This window comes from Antedon mediterranea, chromosome 5, assembly GCF_964355755.1.
Source record: "Antedon mediterranea chromosome 5, ecAntMedi1.1, whole genome shotgun sequence".
NCBI classification, from domain to species: Eukaryota; Metazoa; Echinodermata; class Crinoidea; order Comatulida; family Antedonidae; genus Antedon; species Antedon mediterranea.
Genome location: NC_092674.1, coordinates 21,967,041 through 21,980,240, shown reverse-complemented (window position 1 = coordinate 21,980,240; position 13,200 = coordinate 21,967,041). Strand labels below are relative to the sequence as shown.

The 13,200-nt window shown below is 32.2% G+C and overlaps 1 protein-coding gene across 1 annotated transcript; it reads right to left on the bottom strand.

Moving 5' to 3' along the window:
* Positions 1-3,930: 3,930 nt before the first annotated feature.
* On the bottom strand, positions 3,931-10,491 carry LOC140049009 (ADP-ribosyl cyclase/cyclic ADP-ribose hydrolase-like). Its single transcript, XM_072093819.1, has 7 exons — positions 10,296-10,491; positions 8,867-8,996; positions 7,812-8,042; positions 6,992-7,071; positions 6,596-6,688; positions 6,180-6,266; positions 3,931-5,513 (listed from the first exon to the last, which is right to left on the bottom strand). Exons 1-7 carry the CDS (start codon positions 10,478-10,480, stop codon positions 5,336-5,338), a joined length of 984 nt encoding a protein of 327 aa, XP_071949920.1. The 5' UTR covers positions 10,481-10,491; the 3' UTR covers positions 3,931-5,335.
* Positions 10,492-13,200: the final 2,709 nt, after the last annotated feature.

Genomic DNA, 13,200 nt, shown 5'->3' with positions numbered 1-13,200 from the left:
TGCACATACGGCACTGAACTGGGTTGCGGTGGTATTGTAATTCCAATCACAGCTACCGAATATCTGATTGGTGTTCAATTTTTGTACGCTAAGTTGAGCAGATTTACATAGATAACAATAGGATGATGCTAAAGTAAATCAATTAATATTGCTTGTGTATACTAAAGCTTGGTTCCCACTAAAACGTAACGCAAGGACGTAAACGCAACGCAAGCGTTTTAACCAATGACAGGAGAAGTTATAGACAGGTGAAATTTATATTTATACTGGGTGACCTCTTCAGTCAAAGACTGGTCTCCCAGAGGGCCCAGTTGGTGATCAGTGGCTGTGATGTACTAATACACCGGGGTAACCCCCTACTCGTCTCGAAAGATGTACTAAGTTCTTTAAAGTGTACACGAGCTAGATGTGTACACTGGACCTACGGTTTATAGTCGTTATCCGAGAAGACTCGTTCTACCACCAGAACCATTGAGTGAGTGAGCCTCGAACCCCTGCCGATGTTATGGCTACGTAATTACGGTTCCACTGTCTTAACCGCTCGGCCACTCACTCACTCAAGTTAGTTAGCAATCACAAGCGAATAAGCCATCGCTTGTGATTGGTCAATTCACTTGCGTTGCGTTACGTCCTTGTGTTGCGTCGCTAGTGGGAACCAAGCTTAATAAATTACCAATAATGATGACGGATACTAAACCTACAAATGAATAAAAAATATTACAGTATTTAATAGACTTGATGTGATGAATGTGCGAAACGCAAACATTATGCATTATACTTGTGCATTATGCATATAACATGTATTGACAATTGATATAATTTTTGTTGAAATAATTGTTCATCGAACCCCTTCCAGAACAATTACAATACTGTTAAAACTAGATGTTGCTGTTTTGGTTAGATATCATGATTTAACGTAGAAGTAGTAATAAAGTTTTACATTGAATACATTAACTGAATTTTGTGCAGTAAGGATAAGGTTTTCTAAATGTATTTTGGCTATTTCTCGTGTTGTAGGTATAGTAATTATAATTTAGACTAAAATAATGACTTAAATTGATGAAGTTAGAGTATATACAGGTACATTATATATATAAATTGTAATTTGAAGAAATGGTCAATTTAAATTCTGTAAAAACAAATAAATGTATTTCTTGGTCTTGAACCAAGGGAGCACATTGGGGATAATGAATTAAACAAACTGAAGTTTTACATTGAATACATTAACTGAATTTAATAGACAACAGCGTGTTGTCATTGGGGGAGAGACATCTGATTGGCTCCCTGTGTTATCGGGCGTTCCGCAGGGCTCGATCCTGGGCCCGCTTTTGTTTAATTTATTTATCAACGATCTTCCTTTAAAATTTAATCATTCCGAGTCTCTTTTATTTGCTGACGATCTGAAATTGTTTAAAGTGATTACCACTCCACAGGATGCTTTTTCACTTCAGGAGGATCTGGATGGTCTCGTGGAATGGACGGAGAAGTGGGGGATAAAACTTAATGCTAATAAATGCAAATATTTATCTATAACACTTAAAAAAAGGCCTGTGCTCTTCAATTATAATCTGAGTGGACATGATCTTGAGATGGTTTATGTATGGAAAGATTTAGGTATTTTTATTGATAGTAAATTAAATTTTTGTTCACATATTAATCATGTGTTGTCAAAAGCTAATAGAATGATGGGCTTAATATGGAGAAATTGTAGGTTTATGAACGACGGCAGGGCACTTTTATCTTTATACAAATCTATTATACGTCCTCACCTTGAATATTGTTCCGCAATTTTCAATTCAATTTCTCCATGTCAGGCCCGTCGAATCGACACTGTTCAACGGAAGTTTGTTCGATTCCTGTCTTATAACTGTGTTAATTTTGCCTTTTCCATTGATTCTGTCAGCAATCGTCGAACGATATCTGATATGGTTTTTTTATATAATATTTTAAATTCTAAATATGACTGTTCATTAATTTCACTATTTAGTTTAAATGTTCCTGGTCGTACACGAAATAGACATTTATTGCATATTCCTTTTAGCCGTGTCGACTGTACTAAGAGGGGACTTTTTCATAGACTACCTTATACATTTAATAATCTAAATAGCAATCATATCGATATTTTTAATGATAGACTTGGTTATTTTAAGAGGACGATGATGTGTTCACTTCTTGAACAGCCTGCATAACCTGTTTTAATTGAAATTGTTTATGGCATGCCAATCTATGTTTTATATATATATATATCTATTTTATCTGTATTTTATTGTTAACCGTTTTTGATGTTGTATTGTTTTATGTTTCAAACCTGTTAGTGGCGGTATTTATCGCTGTTGGTTTTGATTGAATAAAATAAAAAATAAAATAAAAAATAAAACTTAGTCACATGTATCGCATTAATAATGGAATAAGCCCTACGTTTATGAGTGGAATTAGTAGAGCAAATGTTATTCACCAGTACACTACTAGATTTGTAACTCAATCAATTTATAGACCTTAGGTAACCACTCCCAAACTAACCTTTGTTAACACGGCAATAACGTCATGGAATCACCTGCAAAAATTGATACAGTGTTCAGAAACCATCAATCAATTCAAAAGAAATATCAGGAAACATCTCAAAGAGGTTATGCTTGAAAGATTATAATTCATATATATATATATATATATATATATATATATTGTTCTTGTGTTTTTGTTTATTGTAAATGTTTATTCTTAGGTTTTTTCATCCTTAAGGGCCACAATGGAAATAAGTTTGACCTTTGGTTACTTTTTTGTGTTACCCTGAATTCACTCTTTGTTTTTTATACGTAGTGTTTTTTTGTGAATTCGAATAAAGAAATAAAAAATAAAATAAAATAGAAGGTGCATCCGTGTATTGAATGCAATATATTCGTATACATAGCGCACTATATGCCGAATTTCACTATGATACTCTCAGGATGAGAGAAAAACGTCCTAGAGCTGACGTCTAATGTAAGCTTATGGATGTCGGAATGGCAATACGAAAATATTCTGGTATTTATCAGATATAAAATATTAACGTGTTAATTCATTCATTATTATTTCCACGTTGCAATGCACGCAAACCTGCTTATTGGAGTTTCTCTATATATTTTTCCGTTCTATTATTTTACTTATTTAACCTGTAATATTATATTTTAACCAGCCTGTTAGTGGCGATGATGGAATGAAATAAAGAATAACGACGTGAATTTCTTTTAGTCAAATATCTTAAACGTATTTGGAAAACATGTGTGTACACGGTGTATGTCGGTTCATTCTTCGTCATAACCTGCTAATCAGTTTTACGTTGGTACAGCAGCAGTAGGAATATTATATCAATACCAGTCTATTGTTTTCTTGAAACAAAGAAAAGCTTAGGTAACAGCTTCCACGGATTTGAGTAACAAAAGGTACAAAACAAACTAATCATTCACCCGAAATAAATGACACGTCACGTTGTTTCATTATTTTAGATATAGGCCTACTGTAGAAATTGTTGTAAAGCATTGGTGCATTATTGGCATAAGCGATAGAATTTTACTGATTTTATAAATAAATAGAATAAACAAATATTAATAATAATTATTCATATCTGGAGTATATTGGTATTATTCATAAAAAAATAAAATAAATCTAAATATAAAAAAAATTGTTATTAAAAACATATTAAAGAATCAACCACATCAAAGGATATTGAAAAGTTAAAAAACAGTAGGCCTACAAGGAAGCAATTATAAAGTTATGCACGAAGTCGGGGTGAATGACATTGGTTTTGTATTTCATGCTTCCAATAATTTGACTAGTGATATATAATAGGCCTATTACAAATTATTATAAGTATAATATAATCAAAATAATGCATTGCATTAAAGATATTATGTAGGCCTACTTTATAAATTTAATATAATGTACACTCGCTTGTTATGTGTGTTAAATTTCTGTAATTCTGTGTTATTATGAAATATGAATTTGGTCTGGCACAACAAATTATTTCAAAATCGTCGATAGTCTGTACAATACCATAATGCATTAAATATGTATTGTCCCCCATGAAAACATAATTCTTAATAATTTTTTTTTAATATGTCATTTTAATGTCATGTTTTTGGGGGACAATACATCTTTAGCAATTTGTGCTGGAGACTTGGGAGAGGAAAAATAGTGCACATCCACGGTTCAATTGGATGCTAATAATTATGCACAGTTTAGAAAATACCTGATACTGTTTGACTGTCTTTTTCCACTACAGAAAACATGGTATGTACTGAATACATGGAAAGCCGTAATATTTTCATATTCGTCTATTTCACTCAATTTTTATTTTATTCATCTTTTAATTGAAAACAGGTTTTTTTTCAATAGAAATCGTCACAAGTAATTTACAAAACAAAATTTCTTAATTTAAAATAATCGTCATAAACATAGACATAAATATAGTTTAAAATGCATTGATTATTTTTAGTACTACTATTATTTTCTAGCCTATTTAAAGTGTACTAAAGCATCACTGTTTTATTGTACCAGACGAGTAGAATGCCTACTTTTAAACTACTTAACTACTCTACACATACTACTACTCACTACATATAAATATAAAGTGTAATTATTTTATAATCTAAGTCTTACTTGATGCAGTAAAATCGTCAAAACACCTTACTTTTGAATACTACATTATAAGTATATTCAATATTCACTACACTTATAAACCTATGCCTACAACATACGGTTAGGCCATAGGTTTGTTTAATTATTTTTCACACACACACACACATTGTAAACATCAAATTAAACTGCTAGTATATGTCCTACAGATATAATTTGCTAATCGTCGATTAATCGATGCGATCACATAAATAGCCACGATGAAGACCAACTAGGGTGAATACATTTTACAAAATAAAATTATAACAGGCCCAGCATGTGGAATCTGCTAGGCTAGTTGAGTCTAGCCAGGCCTATTTACTGAGTATGTCAGGATTGTCAGCACAATGAGAACTAGACTGCTGTATTATAGGTTCGTCAGTTGCTAATTTTGAGCAAAATTACAGTAAATTATGCGTACGCTAGGAAAATGAGAATGATGTAGATAATTTTCCCTGGACTCTGTGTCTCTCCATGGAATGCGGATGCATTAAACCGAATTTAGACTGCCCCCTATAGCGTAAAAACAAGTTTATGGAAACATGGAGCATGCGCAGATCCAGATTTTCATAATAACAGTAATTATCAAAATCTTGTGTGAAATGGGTATTTGAGCCAACATTACAATCAATGCATGAAAAGCATTAGGTCAATTTTACAAAAAGTAACAGTTTATAAATTATAATTAAGGAAAGTGTGTCAATCTCCAGTACGCAAAAAATGTTAGGAAATAGAAACAACAATATAGATAGGTTGTCTGCCGCGAAGAAGAAAACCATAAAGCTGAAGTACCTCCTGACCGCACTTTAAACTGGCAGTCTGCGTGGTCCGGTTCATCCGCACAAAGCACATGCATAACAGCTCTGCAATAAAAACCAACAATAGGCATAAATAGTTTGTAAAATTGATGTTTGTGGTAACGACTCAGGTGAAATAAATTTCGAGTCATGCTTGCATAAATACGATTTGCGTTTACCGACGACATTGATGAGGACTGTCACATATTATAGACGTACGTTACTTGATTATTCTAGTTTCGAATCTAGAGAGGATATTATACCCCATCCCCCCCCCCCCCTGGGTTTATACTCTACCCGCCGAACACGAAAAAGTATCACTGTTTATCGTCTTCTTTATTGCAATGTTTTTTATTTATATATTTGTATTACCTTTTCCTTAAATTGTAAATGAAGAACAATGAAACTTTGAAATAAATAATCTCATTTGTATCTTTTGTTTTTTAACTACCTTTAACACGATAACAATCTTTGTGTAACATACGAATGAGAGAAACGTACGAATGTGCTTAACAACTTAATTGTCATAAATGCAAGCTTTAATTTCCAGTTGTAATAAAAGGGGGACGGAAAAAAAAGCTTCATATCCATATATAATTTTACTCAGTGTAATTCTCAAGCAAAATCGCGATATTGATACAGTCAGTTTGGTTGAATTGCTAACTAGTATGTTATTCAATAAGTACACTGTATAAGTAGGCCTATGAATGAATGATATTGGATTAAACTTACTCTGGTTGCTCGTAGCAGCTGTGAGAAATGTGTCGCTCATCTAGAAGCTCACCAAGTCTGATTAGAGATGGCGATTCACAAGTATCTCTACGTGAATAAAAGAAAACACAATTACTAATATAGTGTAGGCCGACAATTTTAGAATGGTTTATACATGATATCGATATATATAATTGACGATTTTATTTTCTAAACAGCCTATTTTATGAGAATGATTTATACATGATATCGATATATAATTGACGATTTTATTTTCTAAATAGCCTGTTTTATGTTTCGCTTCTTTAAAAAGTTGTTATTCATAACTGCTTCAATAGCACAATGCTGGTAACTCAATATAGGCTAGTAACATTAAATTTGGTTTATTTTCAGACACATAAACTAGCTAAATATTTATGAATAAGGCACTACATTACCCTCTAGTTTGATTGAGTTCGGTGACAACAAATATATCCATGTGGTTTACTCGTGTTGAATTTAAATATAGTACTTCAAAATGATAGAAAAAGCTGTAGATATAAATAAAATGAAGTAAATAAATATCCGTTAATACCATAGTAGTTTCATCCATGGGGTCATCAATAAGCGATGAGTTAATAAAGTAAAATGTAAGTATAATGTTGTGATATTACTGAATATCATATTTCAAGAAAAGAAAGATTATTTGTTTATAATTCTTATATCAGGGAGTTAGATCAGACAGCTAATTAACTAATGTAACCAGGGAGTTGTTATCAACTCCCTGATGTAACAACTCTCTGCTTATACACAAGATTTAATGTGGGGTTAAATAATTTAACTGCACCACTTACCTGTTATATTCTTGAAAAGATCCGTGTTCTCGATTACTATTAAAGAAAACTTTTACATTACCTTCTCCTTCCGATCCAAACTTAAATAAAACAAAGGAAAACATTGCATTATACCAATGACCAAACAAAATAGCGCATACCACTGGGTTTCAGTTTATTTATTCGTGTAATTTTTAGTCGCGTGGACGAGACTCAATAGTTCACTATGTCGGTCGGTCGGTCGGTCGGTCTGTCTTTCGGTCTGTCTGTCGGTCCGGTATCACTATGCGTTTTATCGCTTTTCTGTACTTTTTGAACTGTTTTGATGTACAGACAAGTTTTAAATATGTCGGTCGTTAGTCGCGTGGAGAGCACGCGACTTATGGCTGTTGGTCTTGTTTTTTTTGTGTGTGTGGAATAAACAATTACGGGATAACGCATCTCATGTGCATTACATGTGGTGCTTGTATCATGTAAGGATAAGTTAAGGGTTAGGTTATCGTCTATGATAGGCCTACTAAGCGACGCGATCAAATGTGAATGTGAATAAGATTTTCCTGTGATATTGGGCACATCTAGATACAGTATAGTAACGAAAACCCTATGTGTTTTTTTTTTTTAATTGTTTACCTTATTTGCTAATTCTATTTTATTCGGTTGTTACTGGAAGGAAAAATTGATTGGAATATGTTGCATTTAGACGATTATGTCCAAATTAGGATAATATAGCTAGGTAGCACGATATATTATGGCTATCTTTAATATGTAAAATGAGTGTGTTAAGGCAGCTCCGTTTGGATATTATTGTCTTAATATCATTAATAAGTTGTTAATAACTCACATATGTTGATAACTTTGACCAAAATGCCTCCAGTGCTCCTTTTCCAAAACCACAATCACCTTCAGCTGCACATTTTTCATATCCCAGACCATCGTTTTCTGGTGAACCACAAAATGAAATACCGTTTCCCAAATAACCAGGTAAGGTAGTTTCTAGGGTAACTGATCGTTGGCCCTTATTTGCATAATTAGTTACGATTGTGTAAATGTCCCATCCGTCCCAATATGTAGCCTGGAAATGAAAGAAAAGTTAGGATTGTTGTGTTTATAGTAAATATCAGAATATTGATATTCAGACCTCCAACTTTTGAACATAACACCAAACCACAGAGGACGCTATTAAAAGACAATAAGATATTGGAATCTAAATAGCAAATTAATATCTTTGATAATAAGAAAATGGGTATTGTTGTCATAGCCTACCAACTAAATACTTTGCTATTAATAAATGCATCAATTTATATTCATCTTATGGACCGATATTAGTATGTTTTCTATATAAATTATACATTGTCTTGATATTTTTTATGTTTATCAAAATATCTGGAAAAACTATATTTTATCGGGAGAGCGGAAGATGACACGAAATATCAGCAGACTCCACTCGGGAAAGTTTGTAGGACCACCGTACACAACGACTCCCATCATTTGGGAGAGTTGGAATTAACCTATTTCCCAAAAAAATTCTATTAAAGTTTTTCATATTCCCATATTTTCCATTCTTAACAAAACACAGTTTAGTTAATAAATTGGTAATAAAAGTCCTAGAAAATTCAATAGCGGTGTTATCTTATCATTATACTTATATCGATTGGATGGTTGTATAATGAAGTCATAATTATCCAAAGAGAAGCAAAAATTAAACATTGTGTTGAAGCTAACAATTGATCCACGAAACCGTTTCTAAATCAAATTGTTATTTATCTTTTTTTCATTCCAATCGGTCAGATAGTAGGCCTTCGATTCTAGTGCTAGAGAAAACCGTTCTAAGTTTTAACAGCACAAATGACATATAATTATAATAGCATATATCATAGACAGCTTTATTTTACTCACCATATTTTTTGGAATTTTAGTTTTAGAGGCCTCTAAGAATTCGTCATAGTCTTCCATGCTGACGTCACAAGGATGACGATACGCAAATGAATCACGAAAGTGTTCCCAGATTCTTGTACAATTTTTTGACCTACAAAAATAATACGTATTTTTAAAGGCTGATTTAACATTATAGCCTGCTTCCCTCTGTCGAAAAAGAATTATTTTATTTTAAAAAAAACTAGTAAAAAATGGAAAGGCAGGATTGTAATTAAGTAATAAACTGCGTTGATATGTCATAAAAACATTATTAAAAAAAACAAAAAACAGGTGTAACTATGAAATGTTATAAGGAAAGAATAAAAGTACTGTATAATCTTTTCTGATTAAATCTCTTTCCCCTGGGTGTTTTTCAATTCAATGACATTTTACAGTTCAATGTACTCGACAAAAGAAATGTATCGGATGTCATAATAGGCATAATTTAAATACGTTAAGCGAACACAATTAAGTTTCCTAATTTTACAGTGTAGCCTACATCAAGCAAAAAAAAAAAGGTTTACTGTATTCAATTTCAAAATTAATTTTACACGAAATGTTCAAATTTTATAAGTTCAATGTTAAATTACATTTAAATGTCTCTTGGGTAAAAAGGATCATAATATCATGATAGAATTAAATGTTAAGTTACATAGTCTAAGTGAAATAAATAAATTATCTATTATAGTTTTTGAATTATACATGTTTCTGAAGCTAAAATGAATTTTATAATGTTAGTGTTCAATTTTAAATTCAAGCTAAAAATACACTCTATTCTCTATTTAACATATCTGCGGAGTTTATTTTAGTTTTGGTTGTGATCCATTATATCTGTCTTAAGATAGAATGCAATAATATTTGATGATAATGTATGATGATAATGTTTTAAATATCTAAAGATGGCACTGTACAGGTCAATACCATAGATAAAGCCACATTCCATGTTATATCTAGACTTAATAATCATGGTCGGTGAACTACGGTATATAAAATGCCTGATCCTAATAGCCAGATATTGTTTGAACTGACAAAGGGAGACGGCAGGAATGCATCACAGTTATATAAGAATTATAATGAAGTCTTCGTGAAAATTGTCTTTACATTCCCGCACATACAAGTCTTAGTGGAAACTGTTTTGTTTTCCCGCACAAACAAAAAAGAATACAGTTCGCATTACAAACTGGCAAGACATACAAAGTAATAGGAATAGTGTTTTTCTGAAGCTTGAAACTTTATTTATTGCTGTTTTTACGCTATCTTTTTTATTTAGAGTTTCTCCTTATTTAATTTGTATCTCAAATTCCATTTAGATTCAGCCAACGATATTCACGGCATTTTAATTTTCAGTAATTTGAATTTAATTCAACAATGCACGTTATTACATTAAACAAAATTTAAAAAGGCGTCTTACCCGAGTTCTTCTAGATCCATGTTATCATTCTGGACCACCAAACCAGTTTGGTACTCAATACAACGTCCGATAATAATTTCTCTGAGATTTGGTACGGTTCCTTTACCTGTTAAGTTAACAGCTGCAGCAATCTTGAAGCAGATTAAAACTTCACATATCGCAATAGCCATCTTTGTCAAATCCATCTTCGTAATCAAGTTTGTATTGTAAAGTTTGTATATGCGTGTGCCTACAGTCTGTATGGAAAAAACACTTCGTAAGAACCTATATAAGAAGTTTGTATACTTTGAATAATCTGTGTAAAGTTCAAATTTACTTTGAGAAGTTGTAATCATGCGTGTCAACTTTTTCCAGGAACAACCCTCGCAGACGTAATTCATTTCAATTCTCATAAGAATGTTTTATGACAATGTCTAGGATATATGTAATTTATAATTAAATTCATGGAAAAGTTAGTCTGGATAAAAGATTTGAAGGGTCTGGCTTTTCTTTTACGTCACGCGTATTCCCTAGTTGCGTATATTAACATCATTATATTTTAATGTTCTTTTAATGAAAATGTGAATGAACTAAATTACAGATATGCACGCCTGGTCATGCCTCTACAACGTCCGAATGATCTAGTAATAATAATCTTGAATATAAATAAAATAATTTATATTATATATTACTACAAACAAAATATTTTCCAGTTTTTTGTTTTAACCCCCACCCCCTCAATCCCCTTAAAAATAAATATTGAAATTCAGTCTTCTTTAGAAATGTATAAGTAGGAATTAGCCTATGTGATAAATACTACTTCCGCAATTAATAGTCTCAAAATTCTTTGAGAGGTCATAGCACTGTTCCTGAATCATCGAGATTTATAGTTTTACCTAATCAATGTTATGCCTATGTTAACTTTTCAACATTTATCAGAGCATAAAACGGAAATTACATAATGGCCAATAAACTCATTTATTAACTCCCGTATGTGGTGGCTTGAATGACATTTATTTTCTATTTAAAAAAAAACTTAATAACAGACACAGCAACCAAGCTTGAGCCATTTTTATTTGCAAAAATGTATTGCAACAAAAACTGCAACACACAAACCTACAAAGAACAGTAGACAGTTCTGGTTCAAACTCACAGATATTGAACAATAAAACATCACTATTAACTTAAAATAAACGGGTAAACTGCTAGTTAACATAAATACCCGTTCGATTACTTACTGTTCACCAGTATGAACTTCGTTAATTGTGCAGAATAACACTGTAGAGTGTTCTAATTAATTGTGGAACTTGAACTTCCGAATCCCTACAAATAAATACTACCAAAACACAAATATATTCTGTAATGTAAACAAGTTTCATAAGCATGTGATCAATGGAAATCTTGTATATGTTTATCAACAGGTACTATTAGCAACGTCGCACTCTTTCATTATTTATTTATAACTTTTATAAGATAAGATAGTGCCATTTAAACAAACACTAGACCAGCAACACTCAAGCTAGTTGAACTCCGATAACGCATCTAGGCTAAAAGTAAGCTTGGTAGAAAAAGGATGGATTGATACAACATTCAAATATCTAAGTGCCGCCGCCGGTGAGGATAATAGACAAAAAAACATGTTAGAATAAGTTATATTATACGATTTGTGCAGGCTGCTCCAGCTGAATCTCTATCGACATATCCTCCCTCTCCCGTCCTCTTCGAAAAACGTCATGTGGGTTTTACCACACGGGAGGTGTCGTTTATTTTCGTATCGATTGTTTTTTTTTCTTACTTTAATAGTACAAGGGGTGCGCACAAGACACTATCTCAACATATTTTTGAAACCCTAATAATAATATTTAAAAATTGATTTCAAACGTTATAGTTGTTTTGTAAAACATTTTTGAAAATCTTATCCTGGCTGTCCACATCCACGATATATTTACGGCCCCTTTGCAAAAAAAAATGGAATATTATTTAGGAAGTAAAAACTATAGTCTATTATATTCTCTTTCTGACGACCGATGTCAGAATATACATCTTTTTTTCAAACATCAGTAATAATGTGCATTGCTAAAAGTTATAACACGATTAAAAAAGTGATTTTCGCGCCGCGGCTTTAGCCAGTTATATCCCCAGAGGACTACTCATTCAGAAGCTATATCAAGCGGAAATCTACGGCTGACATTTTCGATATTTTGTAAACTCGATTAATTGATAGGTCCAAGCTGCTGGACCCAACAAATTTCTGAGAAAAGAGAGTCTATGAGGGCTCACGGTTGAACGATTTGGGATTATCGCCCTTTGATTGGTTGACTTGACGTCAATCAAGTCACGATATACTGAGGACTGCATGTCCAACACACGGGAAAATAATGTATTCTTTGAATTTTAGTTTAAATAAACACTCTTTTTTATTTTATAAACAGGTAATATCATATTTGATTGAATTTTTCAATGTTGATATACAAAATATATTACTAAAAACCGTAATTTTTAAAGTTCATACAATTGGCTACTGTGGGCGCAATTTATTTACTTCGTTCGTGGCTAAAAATGATTATTTTTGGCGATGTTTTGGACCCTATATTTCGAAACTATATGTCAGATTTTCATAATTCTTTATTTATTTTAATATTGATACAAAATATCAACAGGCAATGTATGCTATTAACTTTTATTGTTGCATCGCTATCCCTGGCTAGATAGTAGGCATACATGTCGGCCTGGTCAAATTAGGGAGTAATTAATGCTCCTTACCATGGACCGATAAATTAGATAGGTCGATGCTCCTACGCTGGAATATGTAGGCCTACATATACTGTAGATTAGTTTATGATAATATTTACACAAAATGTTTACTACTGATTGTTAAACAAAAATAATTAAACCATTTTATCTGAAGAAATAACAATGATTAAAA